Source organism: Chaetura pelagica, unplaced genomic scaffold, assembly GCF_000747805.2.
Source record: "Chaetura pelagica isolate M959 unplaced genomic scaffold, ChaPel_1.0 scaffold288, whole genome shotgun sequence".
NCBI lineage: Eukaryota > Metazoa > Chordata > Aves > Apodiformes > Apodidae > Chaetura > Chaetura pelagica.
This window is the reverse complement of record NW_009954190.1, coordinates 2,463,486-2,489,282: the sequence shown is the minus strand read 5'-3', so window position 1 is coordinate 2,489,282 and position 25,797 is coordinate 2,463,486. Positions and strand designations below refer to the sequence as shown.

The following is a 25,797-nucleotide window of genomic DNA, read 5'->3' as shown; positions in this document are numbered from 1 at the left end:
ATTCAAAGAGGAGATTAAAGAGAAAGAATCATTGGAAACAATCTAAAAAAGTAATTTACTTAGATATTAATTTGCAAAATTAGTAATCAAACCTAGCACCATCTATTAGCATGAACAGCAGTAGATTATTCAGTGCTAAACAGCCTAGAAAGCTTTCTCCTACCCTGTGTCTTCATCCTTTCCAACAGAATTGAAGAATGAGGCATCAGAGAGAAAAAAAAAAAAAAAAAGCAGCTTATTGCTTTGCTAACAATAGCAGAGAGGAAAGGAATAAATTTAAGGAGCCATCTGAAAATTCATCTTAGCCTTTCTATGGGGCCATTCTTGGTAGCACAAGATTGTGGCTGCTAGCATATGACGAGTATTATGATAAAAGCATCACAGCAGGGCAGAGAAAGAGAATAGCTACTGAGTTAAAGCAGTGCATTTCTGCACAGTTTTGAAAAATAGCTGCAACAAATAATGTAATTACAGAATACAGATTGGCGGTCAGCTGATAAATAGAGGTACAACTTGTAAAGAAGACAGAGACATGGTTTTTTATTTATTTCTTAAAATCATAGGATTTGTTCAGTTCCTCACCACAGATTTTACCAGTTGCTATTAGCAGAGCAGTCTCACATACTGAATGTGACTAATATATGAGCACACTCATTTTGTATCTACTCACACTGAAAATACATTGCAAAGGCTACTAGTAATAGCAACTCAGTGGACATAAAATCAGCTTGTGTTTCACGGTAACAACATTTGTAAAGGTCTCAGGAATGTTCAGATTCTTTCTGCACCAGATGTACCCCATATCGCCTTAGCTCTGTTTAAACCAGATTGAAACCTGAAAATAAAACAGGATCTACATTCCCTGCTTTTCCACCAAGATGATGAGGATGATGATTCTACAATAAGAATTTAATTAACATTGTGTTTGAGTTGTGCCTCTGCCTCTTTAGAGGCAATAGCTTCAGAGACAATAGCTAGCTCAAGTGCAAAGGACAAGCAGATAAGTACAAGATACATGCAAAGAGCACATCCAACTGGTGCCATTTTGTGTTCCTTCTCATCAGTCAAGTGTTTTGCTCAGTTTGATACCCTTAGCAGCTATTTGTCAATTTTGCTGCAAACAACTACCTCAGAATCTGTAGGAACCTCTCTAGAGCTTGTTTCCTCACAAAGAAGGGGAAACTCATGCTGCTCATCTTTCTCCAGGCTTCTCTGACAACTCTTTGTAGTCTTTGTGGAGAGGAAAGCTCGTGACAGGTACAGAAACTGTATGTGTCCTTGCCTGTTCCACTCCTTATCAACACGTAAAGTTGCATCTGCTGAAATCTACTCTAAAAGTTCTTATAGATGTCCTCTTCTGAAACAGAAAATTGACATGCATTATGGAAAGCCTGGTCTTGGTGGTTTGCAGAACATGAAGACAGAGTTCCAGAGAGCTCAGGAATATTTTTATATACAGGTATAATTTGAGTTTGACTATGAGAGTAAAAATAGTGACTAATTTAAAACCTTCCTAAAAACCTCATTTTGAAAGATGAGATAATTCATACAATCAGCTAATTCACAAACAGTTCTTGTAGGAAGGAACACAAATTCTTCAAATCAGTAGACCCCAAAATGAGACTAGTCTTGTGTCCCAAGAATCTAATCAATACAAAATTAAGCTAATATTAAGTTAATATGCTGTATTAAGTACCACATAAATGCAGAGGCAGTAAATAACGTAAAGGATTTTTTTTATTCCCTGGTGGCTGCTGCAGTTTAAGTTTGAAGAAGCATAACAGAGAATGTGCAGTTAATAATATGGTACAAATGCTAAAATTAATAACTTTTTACCAGTATTTTTAATCTACGGCTTTTTAGAAGTTCTTTTGAAATGTTTTTTATGTTGGGCTTGTTTGTTGTTGTTTTTTGTTGTTTTTTTTTCTGTTGTAGCATTTAATTATGGATCAACTGTTGAGTAAAAAACAAATACAGTAACATCTAACTCTGTTTTATCAGCACATGCCTACAGTTGCTGTGGTTTCTAGTAATTATATTTAGTCTGGTAGGTCCAGAAATTAATTACCATCTCATCTTCACTGTAGGGGTTTGAAATAATCATAATAATCAGTTACTGTTTGTACTTTGTAATTACATGTTCTTTACTGTGCGAGTAATTTGCCACGTTCACCAAGTAAAATAACGGTCATTCATAACACAAAGCCAGAGGTCCTCTTTGTGTTTCCAGCACAGTTTGAAAAAAGCCATTAGATTTGCAGCTGTAGCACTGCAGATTTTCTTGCAGAATTAGTAAAAAAATTTGTGCCTCCTTGCATGAAATTGGAAGTCAACTGAGATGCTTGGAGGCTTACATTTTAGAAGTGACTTAAGTGTTGCAGTTCGTTTTTAGATGCCTGGCTCACGGGACAGGATCAGATTCTTGGAGTTATGTTTTCTACAAGGGTAGTTGGGAACCTCTAAATGAAGTTGGTGGCAGCCACCATACTGAGAGAAGAGCCTCTTAACTCTGTGCAGGGAGAGAGGGCCCTGTTAGGGTCCAGCACTACAGGTAGAAAGATACTTGTATTAAATGATTATGTAAATGGTGATTGTAGAATTAGGGGTCTTTGCCAAAGATGCCTTTCAGAAGTGTCACTAAAGTAGGAAAAGATCTGCTCCTTTTCTTTTCAAAGAAACTGGCAGAGAAGCTACTTCTCAACCCTCTTTTAGACAGCTGTTCTGAGATTGTGATAGAGCTTCAGTTCAGTGCTTCAGTCCTGAGTCTGCCACATGCAGAAGACCTCACTGATGACCTGTCTGCGAGGTCTTTGTGACAATATTAAGATATTGCAACACACTTTCCTCCTCTGGTTGAAGCTCAGTCACAGGGATTTACTTCATTATCAAGAGAAGTAAATTCAACTCTGCAGCCTCAAGAAGAGACCATTCATCTGAGGGAAGGAGGCTTGAGTACCTGAAATACCAAGATTACTTAGTGTGCAAAGGGTTTTAGGTGGAATTGCTCACTACCACTTTTGCAGGGCAAAACAGGATGCTAAAACAAGGAACAAGTCTAAGAAAAGTTTGGCTCTACAAAGAGCAAACCAAACATGTAAGAAGATCACATAAAGAAGAAGCTGTAAGGAGGCATCAGGTTGTACTGGTCTAGGAATTGATGTGCTAAATCCTTTCAATTGTTAAAAAGGAAGTTGACATTTCTTTCACCTCAAAATATGAAATTAGACTTTGAGGTATGTCTTACTGTCTTTTTTATCAATTAATTAAATAAGTTTGTCCTTTTTTTTCAATGGCTGATGGCTCCACCACGTTTTGCTTGAAAGTCTGCATTGGCCTCTGACTTGATACAAAGGCAAATTTGGGATACATCATACTCCTGTATTGGAGCAATGGAAACCAATGAAACTTCCACATTGATGTACAGAAGAATACAAGCCTAGTAGAAAACATATAAGAACTTTGAAATTTACATCACAATTTGAGAAGCTAAGGTTACTAGGATTCAGTCAACAGCAGAATGCTGTTACAAGAGAAGCTACTGTTGGCTGAAAATTAAGATATTTGCTTCTACCTTCATTTAACTGAGTTCATCCCTGTGGAGCTCTTTCATGTGTGAAGAAAAGCATTATTCACACTCCTTAGATATAACAGCATTGTGGTTCAGCCTCAAAAATTAGCAAAATTACCATACAATGCCTCCCTGAGCTTGAGAGTCAGCCTTGTTAACCCTTTTAACCTTCACTATGTATCTATTCTGAAAGAAAAACGTGTTTCTAAGAGGATTAGTGTTTTCAGACTTTCTGCCTTGGATAGACTGAGGAAACATGTATTTCTGAGAATCAGAAAAGAACGTGTGGAGAGCTGCAATCTGTAAAGCAGGAGATTTCATAACAACAGATAACAAGTGAATACACATTATGACGTCTCAAAGCATAACTTATTCATAGACGCGAGTGTGGTTTTGCAAACCTCTCTGTGGGTGCAGATGTGATTTTCTTCCAGCTACTGTTACCATCCTACAGGTTGCCATGTTTCTGCTGGCAAAGTCAGCTGGGGGTGCCGGTTCGCTTGAGGCAAAGTGAGACAGGGTAGCGTGAACCTGTGGGCATGTGAGAGAACTGCTTTGAACCGAGACAGCTGATTTTGCCTTCCACAAGAAAAGGAGTGCTGGTATTCTGATTCTGTTAGTAGAGCTGTAGTGATGATATTCTCTTGCTAATATGCAGCAGTGAGCAGTGAGAGATACTAGTATTGCATCAGACCCAGTTACAAGGTGATGTTTCTGGATCTGTTGGAAGGCCCCTAACTAGTTATAGACACTTCAGTTAGCTTTTATTTTTTCTTTCTTTAGAAATGTAGCCATTGCAATTTATTAGTTGCTGTCTTTTAAATGGAAACAAAGTACCTTAATTAATTGTCTCAGTACCCCTAGAAAACTTACAGTAAATGCATTTGACTGAACTTGCCTTCATAACACGTTGGGGTGATTTTAGGTTTAATGCAAGTTTTACTATTTTTACTATTGTTCTTCTGTCGCAAGCACTCTGATCAGTTTGTTTTTTGGAATATGCAATGAATTTGGGTTTTTTTGAATATACCATGAATTTTCCTAGTCAATCTGAGGGTTTCAAGTCAGAACGCATCTCTGTGTCATTTTGCGCTACAGATGAGCCACTTCTGGTTACTAAAAAATGAAATTAGGATGTTGGATGGTTGCATCCTAGTACTTCATTACCTCATGTAATCTTCTTACGTGTCATAAAGTGGATATGGACTCTTCCAGTTACTTCTGCTTGCCATTTCAAATACTTTTGTCACATTATTTTGGCTGAGAGGAACACTAGTTAATTCTTAAGAAAGATGCAAGTCATGAAGTAAGATGAATTCCCTAATGTAATTTTAACAGTTATAAGTAAGAAGGCTATTTTGCAGATACTCAGTCTCCATACTTGTTTGTGCAGAATTTGTAATTTCTCTGCAAGGAACAATGGATTCATGTCCATCCATCTACATAAACTGGCAATGTACTTGCTCGGATGGACCTTTAACTACTCAATGTTAGTGCCACCTGACAAACAAATTGCACTGCAGGAATGTACAGAAGTCTGTAACGTATCTATCAAGGAAACTATCCATAGATCTGATGGAGTGATAAATAACAAATTACCAGTCATTAATTTAGATAATTTCAATGAAGTCTCGCTAAGGTGATAGAAAATCAAATGTTTTTCTAAGCAAAGCATTTTTTCTTTCCTTTTCCGCCTCTTCCATTTGTTTCTAATGACTTAAGATACACAATTTTGTTGCTTTGTGTACATGGGCACAGTAATGCTACAACAATTTATAAATGTGCCTAAGTTTAACCTCCTACATAAATATTTGTGGGAATGTGGCCAACAGGTTAATTATTTTTGTTGGTTGCTTGGAAGAGGCACTAGCTTTTTTTCACAGGTTTGATGCCCACCAGATCTTTTTGGAAATCATTAGCAGCAAACATGAAAAAAATAGTGTTGTTTTCTTCTTTCTTTCTTTTTTTTTTTTTTTTTTCCACACATGAACATCTGATAAATGTAAAACAATAAAATTAATCCCTTTTTCTATGTTCTCAGCTCCTAGAAGTTTTAATTACTGAAAAAATTCAGGCATAGCTATTCATGCATTTTGAAATGTTACTGGAGCTTTGCCAGCTAATGCCAGCCAGTGCTGCTGAAGTGATTTAACTAATTAATAGCTTGTTACAACATTTGAGTGGAATCTTGCACTCAAGTCAATAAAATTGTTTAAAGAGGAAGAAAACACTGTTGAGTGCATGAGTTAATCAAGGAGTTAGCACTCTGAAAGACCATGTTGGAAGTATATTCAAAAAGAGAGAGGATATTGTCTCGTGAAAGAAAAAACTGGGCTCTGTGGGGCAGCTGGTTCAGGTAGCATTTTTACCTTTTGACTTCTATTTGTGATCACAATGAAAGGACCCTATAGGTAATGATTATGGATTAGCAGTGATTAATTTGCAGTCCGTAGAGGTTAGATAGATTCATCTCAAATTTCCTCATTGAGGAATGATCTCTCCAGAACCCTGAAAAACAGTTGAACAGAAAGGACCATATTTTTTGTTGCAAAAACTGTCCAGGAAGGACAAAACAAGGCATATCTATAGTCTCACAAAGAAGTTCTTAACTCACCACTTGGTTGTTAAAGTCAGTGTTGAAGAGCTTGAGTGTGCTAGTCGCATGTCCAGTTATGGGACATCTGTGGTAGGAAGGGGAAGGAGTAATTGCAGTAACCATAGCTTAAGGGATGATATGTTTATACCCTGCCTGCCTTAGGCAGACCCACATGATACCTAAATCTCAGAAGCACAGGATTGGAACTGAGGAGACCTGCACTTGTGCATCCACTTTTTCCAAAGACACCCTGACTAGTCCCGGCCTTGGTTAATATCCCCCAAATTCAATGAGTGACAGGGACCTGAGTGTCAAGCCCATCACAGCTCTGTGCCTTAGATTTCAAAAGGAAATTTCTCCCCTTCTCTTCATCCTGGGCATGTGCTGTGGCAGAGGATGGTCCCCTCCTCTGTGTGCACTGTGGTACCAGCAGCATGGCTCCTGGAATTTGTAATAGAGAATGGAATTTTAAGGTTTGGGACTGCTATCTTAAAAAATATACTGTGTGGTGCTTTTCCTTATAATAGAATCTATATTAAACATCTGCCAACAAAGTTATGTCTTATCTGAACCTTGTAACCTATTAAACAAGACTATAAATATAGTAATCAAGAATAATAGGCTCAAGTTAAATGTTAAATAGTTGCAAAAGTAAAGAATATTTTTCTGATTAATTTTCTTTGACAAATAGTACCCTAAATGATATTGAAATTTGTCACTTAATCAAAGAGCTGTCTAAACTGTGTGCAATTCCATTAAAAAAAAAATAGAACACAATTTGCCCAGAAGATAAATAATTATGGTCCAATTTTATAACTGTATCTCCAATTGTTAAAACATACTTTAAATGGGAGCAAGTATGTATCAATTAATTATAACTTAGAAGATTATTCTTAGCTCATTGCAGAGCTTTATTATTCGCTCTTGGAAAAAAAATTCCCTGTAAAGGCACAGCACGATTTTAATTAATTTTTTTCTAACTGTTTAATTTTAAACTTTTTTCCCCAAGTATTTAATTTTTAAACATTAGCTCTGCTAGCTACGTATTTCATTCTGACTATCATATCTCTTAAGCAAGAAAAATAACATTAAATAAATTGGATTGTATTAAAATGAAAGCCATTTAAAGTGATGCTTTCAAAAGTTAATCTTTATCTTTATTCTTCTGAAGTATCCATCAATCATATTAGCTTTTTAAAAATGAGAGCAGCCTTGAAGGCCCAGATGAGGTTTAAGATAAGGGGATACATTCTGCAGTGTTACTACCTAAGCAGTACTGAAACAATGGTGATTTTATCCACTTGATTCAGTTAATACAAGGGGCAAACATTCCACATGCTGATCTAGTGCCATTGAACTGCAATTTTAAAACAACATTTTCCGTGAAGCTATAAAATAAAAAAATCTGTAGACTAGAGAGATTTCACATGTTTAGGTAATGATGAAATACCAGCCCATAATTACTGGAGGAGAGACAAAGCAAAACTTCCCACAAATGGAGAAAATTCAATTAGAGGGCTCTCTGTTGAGGCAATAGTTAAAAAGACTTTGGGGATATTTGCATTTTCATAAACAATTTTCATTTCCACAAGAACTCCCTTGTCTACAGTCTTGATTATAAGCCTCTCACAGGAGTAATTTGTAGCTTTTCATAGCTGGAAGTTTTGTAGTTTCTGAAGCTAAGCCATTTAAAATCAGTATTTATTTTGATGTCTTGTTTTGTAGGGGCTGATTTTTTTCACGTTGTCCTAATGTCTTAGCTTGTAGATAAGAGACCTAAAACCTTCCCTGGAGCAATTGGTTGGATAATATTGAGTAGATCTGCTGCAGCCCTGCAAATTTGCTCTTACTGATTCGGTGGCATGGGGGGCATCCAGGCTATGAGTGTGGGATCATTGCCATCACTTGTTTTAAGTCCTGTTTCCTTCCTAGAGTGTGCAAATGAGCCTGTGGTTACTGGCTGCACTGCTGCTGAAGCTGCTAGTGTTGGCACTTAGAATGTAAAACTGCAGTAGCTGGGGAGGCTTGTTGAATCAATATGTTTTATGGTAAATTTAAAAAATGTAAACTTCACAAGTGAGGAATGCTGATGTTTCTGGGGTTAGACATCCACTTCTTCGTACTTCTGTTTCTGATTGTCCTAGCCAACACAGATTGACTCTCCTTCCAGCACACAGTTCTCACCTGAATTAACAGGGCAATCTACCAAAAAAAGAGTTTCCTTTTCCAGGTGCCTTATAGCTCCTTAGAGTATCTTTTGGCTGAGTCACATCTCTTGCAGTAAACCAAAGAAAATATTTCTGCCAGCAAAGCTCAGAAAGAACTATGTGTGCTTCTAAAAAATTATTTAGTGCATGTCTGTCAAGATATGAAGTCTTTCTTTTATTGAAGTAAGGTTTGACTGGTTTCAGTTGCTCTTCATACTCAGATATTATATGATAAGACAGGTTTGAGGCAATGGGTTGTTTGGTCTCATGTTGAGAGTAGCATCCCTTAGTCCTTTTGGCCTAGCTTGTGTTTTTATGGCTGCTATCAGTGTATTATATCACAAATTAAAAACCAAAAAATCTTTAAGCTTGCAAGGAAGTTGTGCTTTTAAGGACAACCTATTATATCAGAAAATCAAGACACATAGATATCAAGTAATATCACTTTCATGTTCTATGCAGGGTATGTGTATATGGCTGCATATTAATGTTACTGTAATTGCTGACCTAAAGTTTTGAGAGTTGTAGTTACTGAGAAAACTTTAAACCTCATTCTGAGTTCATATAAGCCAACACAAAGGCAGCATCTAAATATTTGCTCCATTAATTTTAGTATGTATTTCTATCTTGTGTTTAAATAAGTAGTCTTAATTTTCTGTAATATATTGAATTATATGCAGTTTCCTTTGCATGCACTTTTTGAAAGAAAGGTTAAATGAGGGAAAAATAAACTGTTGATATTAATTAATGTTTGATATATCGCAACAAGGGCTTAATGATAAACTGTGAAGTAAGAAGAAGTACAAATTCCATTATAGTGAAATGGAAATTCAGCACACATGGATAATTCTGTAAATGTCAACCAATCTCTCATTTTGCTAATGTTAGTTCAGTTTTTGAGACTCAAAACTCAGTAGTATGGCAAGGCTGGTGAAAGTGATGATTTTTTTGTCTTTACTGCCTACATATGTTTAAGCACTATTTCTTTTAGTGGTTCTGTTCAGCTTTAAGGGTTCTCTGATTACCTTTGTGTTGATGTAGCAGTTCTATAGGAGTGACATATGCAGTTGCATAGACCACATCTAAACCCAAATTTATCCTGGGTAAATCTGAGGGGAGTTACTTTTTTCAGTGCGAAGCTTTTTAGGTCATCTGAACAGAGAGGGAAAAAATCTAAGAAGGTAACAGGAAGGGGGGTGAACTATGGAAGTGGCATTTTTTGGAAGTCCCATCTGTGTGTTAGTGCCATGTAGGCATTGCTGGAGCTATGTGGTCATACCTATAGCAGTGTTAATTGCCTGGCGTGGCTCAGGATGGGCATGTTCTCATAAAAAGGTTTGGTGGTGGGAGTAGAAGAAACAGTAAGATTTCAAGCCATGCCAGGATCTGCATTGTAGTACCAATCTACACTGGCTAGATGGTAGCAGTTCATGGGAGAGAGGAGACATAGCACCTCTGATTTTGCTTTAGAAGGCAATATTGGTGGTGCATGCTGCACCAGCAGCAAAACAGTTAAAAGTTTCATATTCCTAGCAACTTTAAAATGGATTGCATTTCTCTTGCCTACTTTTTCAGTTCTACTTTGGAGAGTCAACTGTTTGATAAATGTCTGGGTTTGTCTGCATCAAATGCAAAAGTACTTTAGCACTAGTTAAAGCAGCCCTTTGTGCCTCTGATAGCATGGGACTGCTAAAAAATATCCAAGAAGAAGCATTGTCCTGAACCATGTTTGCTCAGCAGAAGCAAAATTCATGTGACTGCATCTCAACATGCACCCTCTCAGCTGGTGACTACATTCACCAGAGAGCATGAATAAAGCCTCAAAGTAATTTTTATTACTCAGAAAAAATATAACATAAAAGCAGTAGGCATTAATTCCCTGAAGTTCTTCAGCTGGTAGGAGCAGGATTGCACTTTTTTCTCCAATTTTGCCTCAATTTAGCTACATACTTGTTTTATTCTTTTTCTCAAGATGCTATCATAGTTGTTGAGATCAGCTAACCCCATAGAGGCAACAACAGTTTGTAGCCATTCAGAGTCACCAGTATATGACTTTTTACCTTGCTTTACTCAGACATGGCCAAAGAGATTAGCTGAAGTTTTTAACAAAAACACTCATCACAGAGCCCAACAGTAGAATGTTTCAGTGGAAGAAAGGGGTTTTTTTTCTGGAGAATGAATTGATAGGAGTAAAAAACCCTCTTTGTTCTTGACTGGTGTAGCCCAGTCAATGTTATAAGAGTTTGGTGAAAGTCTTTTAATTAAAATATTGATGTAGCCTTTAATTTCTGTGTTGTGTAAAGCTTGATATAAAATTTTACATAAGTAATTTAATTCTTTGTCACACTGTGTTACTGTCCAGACGCTGACAGCAGCTGTATGTATTTCTAGATTCTCGAAATAGGTCTTTCCAATGAAATTCCAGAGGTGTATCAGCCCAGCTATTAGTAACTAGAGAACTGTGTTTTGGTATAATTTTTACTAAGAAAAAGAGGGCATTCTTTCCTGTAAATCAGAAACATATTTCTGAGAAGTGTCTGGCTTTATCTGCAGGAATCCCCTCTAGCTCACAAATGTTTCAGCTTCTATACCTGTATAGCAAACATAAGCAGGGCAGGAAGCTGAAAGCCCAAATGGGGTCCTTTTTAGAAGAAAATAGTACACATTCTATGCTAGGTCTGAATTTGGCTTCAAGAAGCTCTCAATTAACTCTAGTCTGAGTTTATATTACTTGCGCTGTAATCACAGTTCACAACCATCCTGTGGCATAGCTGGTTTTCTACTAGTGTTGGTATGCTGAAAAAATGAATAGATCTTTCTATGTTCTTTACTCCTGAAAACACCATTTTAAAGTAGCATTGTCTCAGCACACTTTTACTTTTTTATGTATTACTATATGAAGATGAAAGAGCGCTCTACACCACAAGCAAGGGGAGTTTCTGGCTGATCAGCTCCCATTCTAAAACCTCAGTACTAAGGACAAGAAGAGATTTGGCTTAGAGCCCAGCAAGAGTGGGAAGGTCCCATGCTAATTTGGAGAACTTACGTTAAATGTCCCACAGGTTATGTGGGACGTTATGTGTTGATGGACTGGATAACCATAATTTATAGTCTCCTGACAGTGTGACAGCACTACAAAAAGAATGACAAGCATGACTTACCTTTTAGAAAATCCATTAGGATGACCTGGAAGATTTTGGTGGCAGTAAAGGGATGCAAATGTAATATTAAAAAAAATACTACTCTTGCACTTTAATTTTGGAGTCTCATAAATGTAGTCATATTCATCCTTTGTTTCCAGTATCAAGACACTGCTTATTTACTACAATGCTATTACTGATGTGTTTTGTAGGATCCCACTCAATGTGAGAGACATTGTCTACTGTACAGGAGTTTCACTGATGGATGAAGATGTATGGGAGTTCATTTGGATGAAATTTCATTCTACCACAGCAGTGTCTGAGAAGAAGATATTATTAGAAGCCTTGACTTGCAGTGATGACAGAAACTTGCTTAACAGGTACAAAAATATATCTGTATCTGGCTATTAGCATTAATCTCTCCAACAGTTACAGATTATCCCTTGAGCTTTGGTCTAAATTAAAGAACCGTGTTTTTCAAGCACAGGCCTTAATGCATATGAAAATTTACATATAATAGGTCTTTTCACATCCAAATAGTCTTATGTTGATTTAAAATGTTTGAAATCCTATGATAATTGCTGTTATTTGTTGTTAGCATATTCTTTATTTAAATTTATTGACCATTGTGGTCTTACTGATGTTATAAAAATACACATGTAAAATTCCATTCAGCATTTACTGAAATTCTTTTCCATCAAGATTTTTCTGATTCATAAATTTGTCTGGTCTTCGGAATCAGGAAAGTAAACACTGAACTCACTTGGAGACTAAACCATGTTGCTATGATTTTTTTTTTTTTTCTGAGAGTTTCCAGTTGTGGTGTTGTTAGACTATGTGTTGCTGAAGATAAATAGGATGGTTTTTTTTCTTTCACTAGGCTTTTGAATTTGTCTCTCAACTCGGAAGTTGTCCTGGATCAGGATGCAATTGATGTGATAATCCACGTAGCTCGAAATCCACATGGAAGGGATCTTGCTTGGAAGTTTTTCAGAGAAAAATGGAAAATATTAAATGCTAGGTAAAGATAAAAAGTCTAAATTTACTTTCATTTTCTTATTTTGATGTAATTCATGTAAGTATTGTATATGTATGTATTCATATAAATTCCTGAAGCTAGTCCATTTTTTAAAAATCCATAAAAAGAGATGTGTCTAAATATGATATACATATATATGAGTCATAAATACATTTATTCATGGATTATTACACACATGCATAGAAACATTTATCTCTTGGTGATGATCTGTATATATATCTATTACTGTACTGATGTCTGCACTTATGATAATGAATTCTATCTATACGTCAAGTACTGCAGTTATACTTTTACAGAGATTAAAAAGCGGCAGTTCCCAAAGGGATTCTGCTGATTTTAAGTCTGTCAGATAAAAACCCAAAACAAACACTTTTCAAGCACATTAGTTTAACACCAAATCCTCTTTGAAACATTTTCATTTCAAACAGGATACTAGTATAGTGTCATCCCCTTTTGTTCCACTCTGTGTTTCAGGTGAGCTTCAAGTAATAGAGGAGCAACAGTTTGAATTAAAAAAGGTGAACAGGAAGGAGACTAGGTTGTTCCTTATACCTGCTCTTCTTTCTCTTTGAACAGGTGATACAAGCTCCTATTTAGAAGCTCAGTCAGCATTTTAAAATCCTTTCTTATTATGGTTTTGACATTAATTCAATAAATAAGTTTATTTAATTGTTTAGGAAGAACCCAAGGGTCTGAAAGTTTTCACAGCAGCTCATCTGATACTGATAGATTAGAAGGGACCATAATTCAGATGAGATTCAAGTTCTTAAAGGCAGATGTCCAAGAGCTTCAGGCACTCCATGCCAAACCATTCCCATGGTGTTGACAGAAAAAGGATTTGAGTTTTCTTCTTTTCTGGACTTGGGAGGAGCCATCTAGTGCACCACAGAATATGGTATATTTAAGATGCTGTGTTTAAATAAATCCTAGTGACTGATGATTACAGGTACAAACTTACTATAGGTGTTATGACATTGAAAGAAGAGCCAAGGCAGCTCAGAGACTGTGCAACATTCCTAAAGAATCAAAAAGTTGTTAATGCCATTCTGGATAATACTTTATGGGAGACACTGTCTGGTACTGTTTCCTGTAACATCCTTGTACGCAAGCTTAGGAAGCGTGCAGTGAAGAGTGGACAGTGAGGTGGATTGAAAACTGACTAAACAACAGAGCCCAGAGTGTGGTGATCAAAGCTGCAGAGTCCAGCTGGAGACCTGTAACTAGTGGAATCCCCAGGGATAAATGCTGGCTCCAGTCCTTTTCAACATCTTCATCAACAACCTGGATGAGGGGACAGAGTGGGAGGACTGGCTGACTCACTGGAAGGCTGTGCAGCTATTCAGCAAGATTTGGACAGACTGGAGAGCTGGGCAAAGAGGAACCTAATGAGGTTCAATGAGTGTAAGTGTAGAGTCCTGCACCTGGGAAGGAATAACCAGATGCACCAGTCCAAATTAAGAGCCAACCTGCTAGAGAGCAGCCCCATGGAGAAGGACCTTGGAACCCTGGTGGACAACAAGTTATCCATGGGACAGCAATGTGTCCTTGTCGCCAAGATGGCCAGTGGTATCCTGGGGTGCATTAAGAAGAGTGTGTCCAGCAGGTTGAGGAAGGTTCTCCTTCCCCTCTACTGTGCCCTAGTGAGACCCCACCTGGAGTATTGTGTCCAGTTCTGGGCTCCCCAGTTCAAGAGGGGCAGGGATTTACTTGAGAGAGTCCAACGGAGGCTACGAGGATGATTAAGGGACTGGAGCACCTGCCTTATGAGGAAAGGCTGAGAGACCTGGGCCTGTTTAATCTAGATAAGAGAAAACTGAGAGGGGATCTTATTAATGTCTACAAATATCTGAAGGGTGGGTGTCAAGAAGGAGAGGGCAATCTCTTTTCAGTCATGCCCTGTCATGGGACAAGCGGCAATGGATGCAAACTAGAACACAGGAAGTTCCACCTCAACGTGAGAAGAAGCTTCTTTACTGTGAGGGTTACGGAGCACTGGAACAGGCTGCTCAGAGAGGTTGCAGAGTCTCCTTCTCTGGAGACTTTCAAGACCCATCTGGATCTGTTTCTGTGTGACCTGCCCTAGATTCTGTGTTGGTCCTGCTCTGGCAGGGGGATTAGACTTTATAATCTCAAGAGGCCCTTTCTGACCCCTAACAGTCTGTGATTTTTTAGTGTATATACTTATATAGTATAGTACTTTAGAAGAAGTTCAACTGGGAAAATAGGTTTGAGCTGGAATTGTTTTGGGAAGTTTATATTGCAGAAGCACACTTTTTGAAAGCAATTTCTGAAAAGCTCTTAAGAGTGCTGAAGAGTTTAAAAATGAAGAATCCTCTGCTTCTGGAATGATTATTCCAAGGACTGGACTTTTACACAAAAAGTGTATGGCAGACCTGGTACTATTGTGCAGCCCAGTGCAGTTGGTTATGCTTTGGATAGCAAATAATTTTTCAGGTTCCTCCAGGGATTTGTTGAGAATTTAGGCATAAATCTGTCAAAATCACAAAGATGTATGCAGAAGTTGTGTCCTGCCTTAGCAAGTACATACATCTGACAACCTAGGTAAAACCTGTGATTTTAGACTTAAACAAGGTTGAGCAGTGTAGAAAATGGAAAAGATTTGGAAACTGTGCCAGATGCTATTTTTTTTTGTGCATTTAAATTTTATATAGCTTAAGTTCACCTACATTTTGAATTGTGTTTTTCTCCCTTGATTGGAATGCATGACTGTGTTAGCTGAGTTCCTAACAATCAGAAAGACCTCACCAGAAGCCTGCTACTGTCTTTTTTTAATGAGAAAAAAACAGAGAGTCTGCCTCTTTGCCCAACACAAACTTTATGTTACCTACATTCAATTTGATCTCCAAAGAGAAGTAAGACCAAAAGGATTGTAGCAGTTGCATTTTTCTGAAAGAGACATCCAGTTAAGGTTTTATCAATCACCAGAGGATTCAATGCAGTGGAATAAAATAGTTCATATATATGGATAACTTTGTTTTGTAGTTTTAGATTAAAACCTTTTAAGAGAGACATTGAGAGGCTGGAATTAGTCTAACACCTTGCCCCCTGAAAGTGATCAGTGGAACAGTGACATGATGGAATGCAAAATTGGGCTTCTGATTTCAGTCTGTCACAGTAGTTAATTTTTAAAACACAAGTTTAACTGCAAAATTATAGGTCAAGCATATTCTGTCCCAAGGCATATTTTTACTACAATTATAATTAATTATTTATTTTTAAAATTTTATTTAAAATTAAAATACTTTGTATGAAACATTAATTTAATAAGGTGATTTTTCAGTGGTGTTTCCCATTGAATTTGTTATAAAAAGTGTTGGTGTCTGAGATAGTAATGTGGAATAGCTGATGGTGATTCAATTATGCTAGAACACTATTTTCTCTGACTTTAAAGGAGAAAGAGGTAGAATGACAACAAGATATTGTTATCCCTTTATATTTTTACACTATGTTTGTAATCATATTGTCCAGAGGATACTGATAAAGTCTTCAGAATTGCTCATAACCCGTTTACAAAGGTGACATAGAAATTGAGGTGCATAACAAGTCTTTTATAGGAAGTCAGTGGGACCAAGACTGCTAAAATTTGAAAAAGAGAAAGATGCTACGATTGAGTCCCTGTTACCTGAGCAGGCACTGCCTCAGCTCCTGAATAATTTTCATTGTGTGTACATGTGTGTGTCTGTGTGTGAAAATTTAATCCAAACAGCTGCCTCTAAGTATTCCTGCAGTTTCAAGTGCTGAATCATTTCTCACCATTTCGGTTTTTGATAATATTTGGGAAGCCATTTACATCTCTCCCAAGTAAATGGACTGTGCTGCCTCTTGAGTTGGCTCAAGTACAAAGGCAGTATAAGGCACTGGAGGTTCACATCCCCAGAAATAAAGGAGCTAGTGAAGAGCCCGTGACTCCAGGGTTTCACCAGGGATCTCAGGCAAATAAGGTCCTGATTCTGCAGTGCTGTTGTCTTTCCTATGAAAGTTGGGAAGACTGATAATTGCAAGACCAAGCATTTTTTCTATTTATTCTTATGTTCCAATCCTGCAAAATACTGGTTTGGGAGGTGGCTCTTTTAAATTGTTTGCCAGTAGAGCCCATTTAAAAATTGTTGCTAGTGGCTGACATTTTACCAAATATGTGTAATGGGCAGTAATCAACACAAGTATTTATGAAGGTATCATTTTCAGTGGAAGGAATTCTGTTACTTCTTGTTTACACTGTGGCTACAGTATAGACAGCAAGAATAATAAAATTCCTGCAGCACTATTTATGAGGTCACTTCTGTAAAGTGGATTAGTAACCTTGTCAAAAGACCCCATCAAGAGGAGATTCCAGTTTTCCAAGCAGTCAATTACGAGGCTAAGCTGAGACTGTAATAATAAAGGACTTCGCTAGAAAGCCTGAACATGCTTAAAGGACCATGAAATCCATGCTTCCTGTAGGAGGCATTCACATCTGGATGCCTGTATATGTCAGTGTAACTGAAGTTTTGCAGAGATGTACTTGCTGGAATATCCATGAATAATTCAGTTATTATTGGTCAGGGAGTAGGATTTTTGATAACTGTAACTGTTTCCCCTCACAGAAGCTAAAGGTAGCAAGCAACACACTGTATACCTTTCCTAAAACAGAATATTCTAAAAAAAACCAGTTATTTTCTTTGCCCTCTTTTTATCCCTCTCTCTGGGGCTATCCCTCTGCTTTTCCCTTTTTTCTTCCTTTTGAAAGGATTGTGGTTTACAGTATCTAAGCATTTAAGGGTAATTAATTTGGGATTAATAGAAGCAGAACAGAAAGCTGTGACTGTGCTAGTTCGTTTCACTTTAAATTTTGAATTCCACCACTAAGTCAGTGTGAACTGAATTTTTCTCTCAGATAAACCTAATTGCAGTGAAGTCTGTTGGTATTATTTACACGTCTGACAGGAGAGCTGGATTCTCTATCTTAAAAACAGTCATGTTCAGATTAGCTAGACACTGCTTTGGATGTATGTGCAGATAAGGGTAAGTATAAGATAAGGATAACTGTTTGTCAAGTGCCTCTTACTATGCTGAATGACATCTAACTTGAACACAAAACTTGCTTTTGGTTTCCATTCTACATTACTTAGGCACTTAAAAAAAAACAACCCACAAACTATTCCAAGATGAATGCAAAATGTCAGGGGGATTGAAAAAAACTTGTGGAAAAGCATGTGGAACAGTAGAATTTGAATGGTCAGTTTTAAAGCAACTACCTGCAGAAGCTCATTGCTGATTGCTGTTGAATATCCTGTCCCATTACGCATTGGCCTTGAAATATTCCTTGCCCAAGCTTTCAGATTTTTATTCCAAGTTAATTCTCTGAAGATGAGAATCATGGCTCAGGGGATTATTTTAGCAATATTATTCTCTATCAGTATTATTTATTTTAATTATCAGGTACTAGAACAAGAGAATTTGATTCAGTTCACTTGTCTAGAGGCTATTTGTAATGTAGATGAGGTGGATTAATACAAAATGCAGAGAGGGCTGCAGCACTTCAGCAAGTCTGTTTTAATGGTATGACTAGAAGGGTTTCTCAGAATACGTCTCCATAACTGCTTCTCTGCTCCTTCTTTGGTGCCTGCATTTTGAACTGCTTGGTGTCCTTACATGGAAAGCTGTTTTGTTAAGCATGAGGAATTGCGGTGGTTTGGTCCTCTCCTCCTCTGGAGCTCTCCTCTGCAGCTGTGTTTAAGCCTGTTGTGTTTAGGAGCATCTGATTACAAGTTAACTATATATAGTTCAGCCTAGAAGAAGGTCTCAGTCCAGGTTCAATTCCAGTGCTGTACCCTTGGATCCCCAGTATCGGTCCCATGCCTTCTCCCTCACTTGCAGAAGGCTACTTTCTAATTTCCACCTGCTCTGGCACTTGCACTAACTCTCTGTGCATCTTCTTTTTGCCCTTGCAGGTATGGAGAAGCATTATTTATGAATTCAAAACTTGTCAGTGGAGTCACAGAATTCCTCAATACGGAAGAAGAGCTAAGAGAGGTAATTTTTAAATTACTTTTGGTGCGTGAGGCTGTGTTTGTTGTAAGCATGGAGCAGAGCAGGAGCACTAAGATGTCAGTTGCCTGGGAAATCTGGTTAATCTGCTGGAGCTGCAGGCCCGTGCTACAGCTGGGCAGCATGAAGATGGGGAGCAGATTGCAAAGACACTGAGTGGGTAGAGATGGTGTCAGGAAGTGGGTAGTGTGAGCACGTCTCTATGGGTTGGCTGGATATGTAGGTTTATCTTCTCTTGACTATTGAGAAGCTAAAGATGAGATCTTTCTGTCCACATTAGTTTATGCTGCAGAGTGCAACCCTGAAAAACCCCAGTGTTGAAATTAGAAGTGGCCAGTGCCTTCTCTGTTTTTCTTTTGCCTATAGTATTTCCATGTAAGAAAAGCTGTTAAACTGATATTCTGGCCAAATGACACCACAATAATTTGTTCTAAATGCTAAGTACTTTTTTATATTGCAAAGATTTCTCTTTTTATCTTAATGTGTCCTGACAGAGGTAGTAGTGCTGTTGTATTATGCACTGCTTAGCAGCTGCTCCACATTAGCCCAAATGGATTGAGTTATTCTTATGCAACATAATCACCATTAATTTGACTTTGATTGCACTGTGATATTTTGTGTCCAACCATTTGTCTGCACTCAAGTCTAGTGGCTTTAGGAAGTTAGGGAAGAGCTGCAGCTGGTTTCCTCAAAGCTACCCAGGTGGGAAGGACAGTGCTGGCCAGATTTGAGTATCTGTGCTGTGCAAGGAAGCCTTTGGTACTCTTAGTTTCCCCCTCTGTGATAGCATTGGCAGGCTGCTTGTTTATACTTCCCCTAAAAGAAACAGGACTTGTAAATATTTCAATATAAGAAGTTGAGAGATCAGGCAAGGGCTGATTTTGATAGTTTCCAGGTCCCTTCCATGCTTTAAGTGTGATGGGAATGAAATAGTTGAAGGATCAGCTTTCAGTTTTGAGCCCATGCACCAAGAGATGTTGTTGGAAGATAGATTTAAATAAAAAATTTGAATTTGGTGTCACCAGGAAACAAAAATCAGGTGGTTATGAATAAGTGTTGCTAAAACCACCTAATTTTGTACAAGTCAACATAGCCAGTAACCTACTGTGCAGATCAGCCTTGCATTTCACACTTAAAAAGAATAGTAATTCAAAGCACAGCAGTGCCATCAGCATTATAGTAATCCAGGTGATATTCCTGTAGTTTGAGTAAATGCAAGAATAGAGCGGGGACGTTTTCAATCTGCTGGAAAAAGATAAAAAATTCTCATAAAGGAAAGAATCTGTTCAGGCATTCAAAGATCCTTGAATGAGTGCCCACTTGCTGTTTTGCCATTCTCTTCACACTGTAGCCATCTCTTACTTTTCTGATCAGCCAACTTGTACTTTATCATCAAAAGAGTTCTGCAAATCAAAAAAAACTGGTTACGAAGGTCAATAAAACAGGACATCTGCTGATATTTGTATGTAAACCTGAATTAGAATAATTTCCAGTGCTCCCAGTTTGGTTTCTTAGGTAGAAATGAAAGCTTGGAGCAGCCCAGCTGTCTGTGCATTGCAGCAGCTGGGCTACAGGAGAGAAGGAGGTAATGATATTAATGTGATCCAGCCCTGGCATGTCAATATCTTCCAGTGCTATTTGAAGCAATTGCATCACACGGAATTGGCAGTCTGCTGTCTTATTACATAGCCTATTCCATCTTTCTACACAATATTACCTTTACTTCAACAGTGATCAAGGAGCTTGGTCCTAAATGCCTGACTTGTTTGTGTGCACTGTAAATATTTACTTTCTTTAGTTCCTGCAAATGTAACCTGTTAACTTGTTATTGCAGCTAAAGAACTTTATAAAGAGCTACGAAGAGGGAGCTGCCTCTTTCTCTCGTGCTGTGGAAACAGTGGAAGCCAATGTGCGGTGGCAAAGGCTTTATAAGGAAGAACTATTCCAGTGGCTAAGAAAATCCTTGACACACTAACCTGTCTTTCAAGCCTATCATTTAACATGAAGCTTTGCTTCATGAGGAAGAGGAGACATTTAAAAAATGTTCAACAGAGAAATAATGAAGACAAGATCACATTGCAGGGAGAAGGGGCTTTTTTCCTTTTTTAAATTGTGGGTTCTTTTTTTTTTTTTTTTACTCTGGGCTCTTGTGAAATTGTCAAGAAGCTTTTAAGAAGAGAAGATCATGAATGCTTGTGAAATCCAGTCCTCGGTGTACACAGCCAAACATGATATTAAGTGGTGCATGTAAATGTTGAAGAAAAACAAATAGAAACTCCTTCAAAGACAATTTTGTGCATGTTTGTACCGTCCCTGCCTGTATCCTAGCATGCTTATGTATAACAGCCACATTTTGTATGTGAGTTCCAGTTACATCAAAGATGGGCATTATACAAAGCACAAAGACTATCCACGACAATCAGTGTTGCAATGAACAAAAGGAAAGGAAGGAAAAGGAAATGCAGAAGGCTTCCAATCTGGGGCAATAGGAGGTGTAAAGTCAGCTTTGCTGCTAGCTGCCACTTAGTCTACTGTTCAGATTTTCTCTTAATGATTACAAAGATGCTAGCTCATTTCGTCTGTTGCCACTTGTATTTGCATTCTCCATACTCCCATATTTAAATAAGCAGCAGAGAGAGCAAGGAGACAGAGGAAGGGGGAGTGGAAAGGAAGACAATGAGAATGAGAGAGAAGGGCTTCATCCATGCATTATAATTATATATATTTATTTACTGCTGATCAGTGGAACAGTGTAGTTTAAGCTGTGAACATATGAAGTGTTTGAGGGGAGTTTTGTGTTGATTGCACAGAATCCATGAACCACCTCTTCTCAGTGGTATTTATGATGGGTCACTCAACCTGTGCAGTAGAAAGTTATGCAGCTGATAGAGCACAAGTATTAATAATAAACATAGGATTCAAATGGAAATTAGCAAACAAGAATGCCTTGTGTGCAAAGACATAAAATTAACCAAGAGGGCTGTCTTACATGTGGTAGACCAGCCTCTCTAATGATTTATTATGATAGACATGTCAGATTCTCCATGTCAGCAATACTTTTGCAAATATGGGATGTAAAATTTATGCCAGCTTAGAAAAGTGGAATAGGGAGAAAGAGGGGTGTGTGTATGTATGTTTATTTGCACTGGCTAATACCAAGAACATGGTTTTCTTTCTGTTTACACATAGACTGTTCTAAATGAGTTGTTCTTTTCTTAATCATTTGTTGTTGAGATTATTTTCTCAATCCTTGATCTGAAAGATCAGTAATACAGTGGAACTGCTACTTGTACAATGACTGTCTGCACCATTGGTGTTAAGTGTTGATGATAAAACTGGTGGTTGCCAAATACTTTCCCATGTTTGCACCTTGGAAAGAAGTAAAACCACGGAACTACGGAGTATTCAGGAGGCAGACTGCAGCTGCTTCAGAGGGGGAATGTAGATGTACAACAGTGTTTCTTTATCTCATCCCAGCCTGTCACAACTGTCTGACCACATCATGGCCCTGTACATTTCGAACATGAGGCCAGCCAAAGTAAAGAAGAGCCGTTGTCTCCTTCACAGTTTGGAGGGTGTCAACATGCTGCACAGTTGCAGTTGCTTCTCCCCAGTATGTTGTGAATTGAAACATTAGTGCAAAAGAGCCAAACACAAGCATAATTAGATACTATCAGAGTTGTGTGGTGATGGTATTGTTTTTTGGGCTCTCATTCGCATAATACTTTGCTCCTCAAGAACATGTAGATCCATCCCATAACTAAGCTGTTGTACCCACCTGGAGCAGGGGGTGCTGTTGATGGATTGGGTGTCTGAAATCCTTCTGTGGGCATTTGCTTCATTTTTTGGTGCTGCATAGCACCACATGCTAGCTTGGCCACATATAACCAAAAGAAGAGGGAATCATCTTGTGCTCTTTTACTGTTAACTCTGCCTTATAGTAAACCCTGAGCCTTTGTGCTATCTTGCACTGGTAGTGAATCTAATGCCCAGAGACATTATTGTGTCCAAGTTGAGTTAAATCCTCCTCCTATGTATTTTACCTACCTCACAGAGGGGTTGTGAGGCTTGACTAATTTTAGCAAAGCACTTGAATATTCTCTGACGAAAGGTTTTTGAAAGTGCAAAGTATTATTTTATCTGGTTCACCAAACTCAACCTGAATGCCAGTATGTAGCGTCACATTTTTAGTTTCTACTGAAAAAAAATTACATGCAGATTTTTTACAGTAAAAAGGCAAGCCAAATATTCTTTAATACAACCTGTACCTTACTACAGTGAAGCCCAAAATTATGATATCTGGAGAGTGTGCAGAAAACAAAGCCCTCAAACGTGAGTTGCTTTGAGGATTTTGTAGAAAAGAAGTGAGCATAATGGTCTGCCCCTTTGCAGTTTTATTCAGGACTATCTTTGATGACTTTTCCTTTTCAGCACCACAGATTAGACCATGTAACTCCAAGATGCGTGTAGAAGTTTCTGACCTTTCTGCTGCTTAAGGGCAGGCTAACAAGATGTCCCGAAGTCAAACGTTTATATCAACATGTGTCTTCTGTATAGTGCACAGAAATTTCCAATGTTGCTTCTTTGAATTAAAGTTCATGCACATTTAGCTGGCGTTGGATGTAAGTTAATATTTTAGAGGCCTTGAGCAAGTGGTCTACCACAGATAGCAAGCTCTAGATTTGTATATTATACATATCTGTTGATGTATTGCTAACTGTTGTACTCTAGTAATGCTCATATTGCTGCTATAGCTAAGGTTGAGCTGGCTTTTCCATTATAATTCCCTGTTATTTTATTTTTTTATATTTTGCATTTTACTGTTTCACACTGAATCAGGATTAAACTTAAATGGATTAAATCTAACAAAACTATAGCTGTTTTATGCAATATTCAAACCTCCCTGCATTTAATTATTTATCTTTAGAAACTTTTTTCAACAAGAAGCTCCACGCAGCGATGTGTTAAAGAATAGTTGATGCCTCCTGGAAAACTCTTAATACAGTCTGCTTAGAAAAATCTATTTATCTTATTGATTTTCTTTCTCCTTTACTAGCCCTTTTCTTCCTTTGTCCTTATCTAAAGATTGGCTCTGTTTTTATAATTTGGATTGTGATTAGGAAGCCAAACCCCCCAAGCTTTTCATCATTTTCAAATCCAGGATTCAATTTTTTTCCTTTCTAGTGAGAGAGGATGCTGCAAAATGTGGATCCAGTGTGGATTTTGACCTCACCCAAGCCATGGGCATCGTTTTATAAAGATTTTATGAGATCTGTATCTCTTATCAGCCTTTGTATGACTCAGGAGCCTTTGCAGTTATTAATTGTTATGGCTTACTAAATCATACAGGAAGACTTAGGAATAGACACAACTTTATGCCAGTGTAACAATATACCTATTGTAAAAATACCTATTGTATTTTTAGAACATTGTCCACTACAAAAAATCTCAGCCTATTACCATGTAGCTGGTAAAATTATTAATGTATACACTGCTAGTAGCTGTTAAAATGATAGTAGGTCCTAATTGTGACTAGGGCAGAACAATGTGAAAACAGTCTTCTGAAATGAATACCACTTCTGCTATAACTGGGAGTAGGTGAACATTGATTTTGATGAGAAAAACTTCGTATGTCCTTAAGTACATTCAGATTTGTGACCTTTGATGATCTTTTCAGTGAACATAGCAAGAATTCTGATACTGTGTTGGATACTGAAGATTATTTTTTGTGTAGCTTTTGAACTGCTGTGGATATTTCACCAAGCTTTAGAGTGTCAAAGGAAGTACCTTGACTGACACAGAAGGATGCTTTCACAACAAAGATCCTGAACCATACAGTTAAATCCCTAGTGGTAAATAATAGAAAAGAAAAGAAAAGAAAAGAAAAGAAAAGAAAAGAAAAGAAAAGAAAAGAAAAGAAAAGAAAAGAAAAGAAAAGAAAAGAAAAGAAAAGAAAAGAAAAGAAAAGAAAAGAAAAGAAAAGAAAAGAAAAGAAAAGAAAAGAAAAGAAAAGAAAAGAAAAGAAAAGAAAAGAAAAGAAAAGAAAAGAAAAGAAAAGAAAAGAAAAGAAAAGAAAAGAAAAGAAAAGAAAAGAAAAGAAAAGAAAAGAAAAGAAAAGAAAAGAAAAGAAAAGAAAAGAAAAGAAAAGAAAAGAAAAGAAAAGAAAAGAAAAGAAAAGAAAAGAAAAGAAAAGAAAAGAAAAGAAAGAAAGAAAAGAAAAGAAAAGAAAAGAAAAGAAAAGAAAAGAAAAGAAAAGAAAAGAAAAGAAAAGAAAAGAAAAGAAAAGAAAAGAAAAGAAAAGAAAAGAAAAGAAAAGAAAAGAAAAGAAAAGAAAAGAAAAGAAAAGAAAAGAAAAGAAAAGAAAAGAAAAGAAAAGAAAAGAAAAGAAAAGAAAAGAAAAGAAAAGAAAAGAAAAGAAAAGAAAAGAAAAGAAAAGAAAAGAAAAGAAAAGAAAAGAAAAGAAAAGAAAAGAAAAGAAAAGAAAAGAAAGAAAAGAAAAGAAGTGTGTATATATATATATATATATAAATGTGAAAGATAGTCTGTAGAGATAATTTTCCCATAAAATGTCAGCAAGTCTGATCATTTGAAGTATTTGAAGATAAGGATGCCTTTGTTTAGGTACCTGCATAATAAGATACTGGTTTTCTCCATTATCATAGCTGATACTAAATAAACTAAGTCAAATGTGCATTCTTCCCTTTGAAGGAAAGGGATGTGAATTTGGGTTTGATTATATACTGGCTTAATGTATCATTAACTTGCCACTTCTGTTATGAGTATTTATTATATCAGGCTCCCTGTCCTAAGCAGGGTTTATAGCCACAGTGTCAGTGTAAGCATGAAGGAATAAAAGAACATTCCTGCTTCTGAGCAGCCTGAGTAGAGGCTGTTTGCCCAGTGTTGGATGGAGCAATCCAGAAGCTGCTGCCACCAGCCCACTCAGGTCAGGAAGGCAGCTGGGAACACCTGAAGTGCAGAGAACCTCCATACAAGTTTCCCTCAGCTAGAGAGGGAGGACAGAAGATCCCTTTTCTGCTTATGGGTTGTGCGTGATCTTCAGAGGTTTGTGACACTGCCTTGTAGTAACAGTAAAACAAGGTCCAGTTCGTGAGCCTGCATTGCACAGAAAAACCTAAATCCCTGAGATCTCATCACACCAACTGAGAAATGCTGACCAAAACTTTGTAAAGGTCTAG

At 37.4% G+C, this 25,797-nt stretch overlaps 1 protein-coding gene across 1 annotated transcript in view; it reads left to right on the top strand.

The window, feature by feature from the left end:
• The window catches only part of TRHDE (thyrotropin-releasing hormone degrading enzyme), a 205,995-nt gene extending 184,993 nt beyond the window's left edge, over positions 1–21,002 (top strand). The window contains exons 15-18 of the mRNA XM_010003071.1: positions 11,724–11,891; positions 12,392–12,532; positions 18,502–18,583; positions 20,433–21,002. Coding sequence (XP_010001373.1) covers positions 11,724–11,891; positions 12,392–12,532; positions 18,502–18,583; positions 20,433–20,573 — 532 coding nt within the window. The 3' untranslated portion in view covers positions 20,574–21,002. The remainder of the gene's footprint in view (positions 1–11,723; positions 11,892–12,391; positions 12,533–18,501; positions 18,584–20,432) is intronic.
• The last annotated feature ends 4,795 nt before the right edge of the window (positions 21,003–25,797 follow it).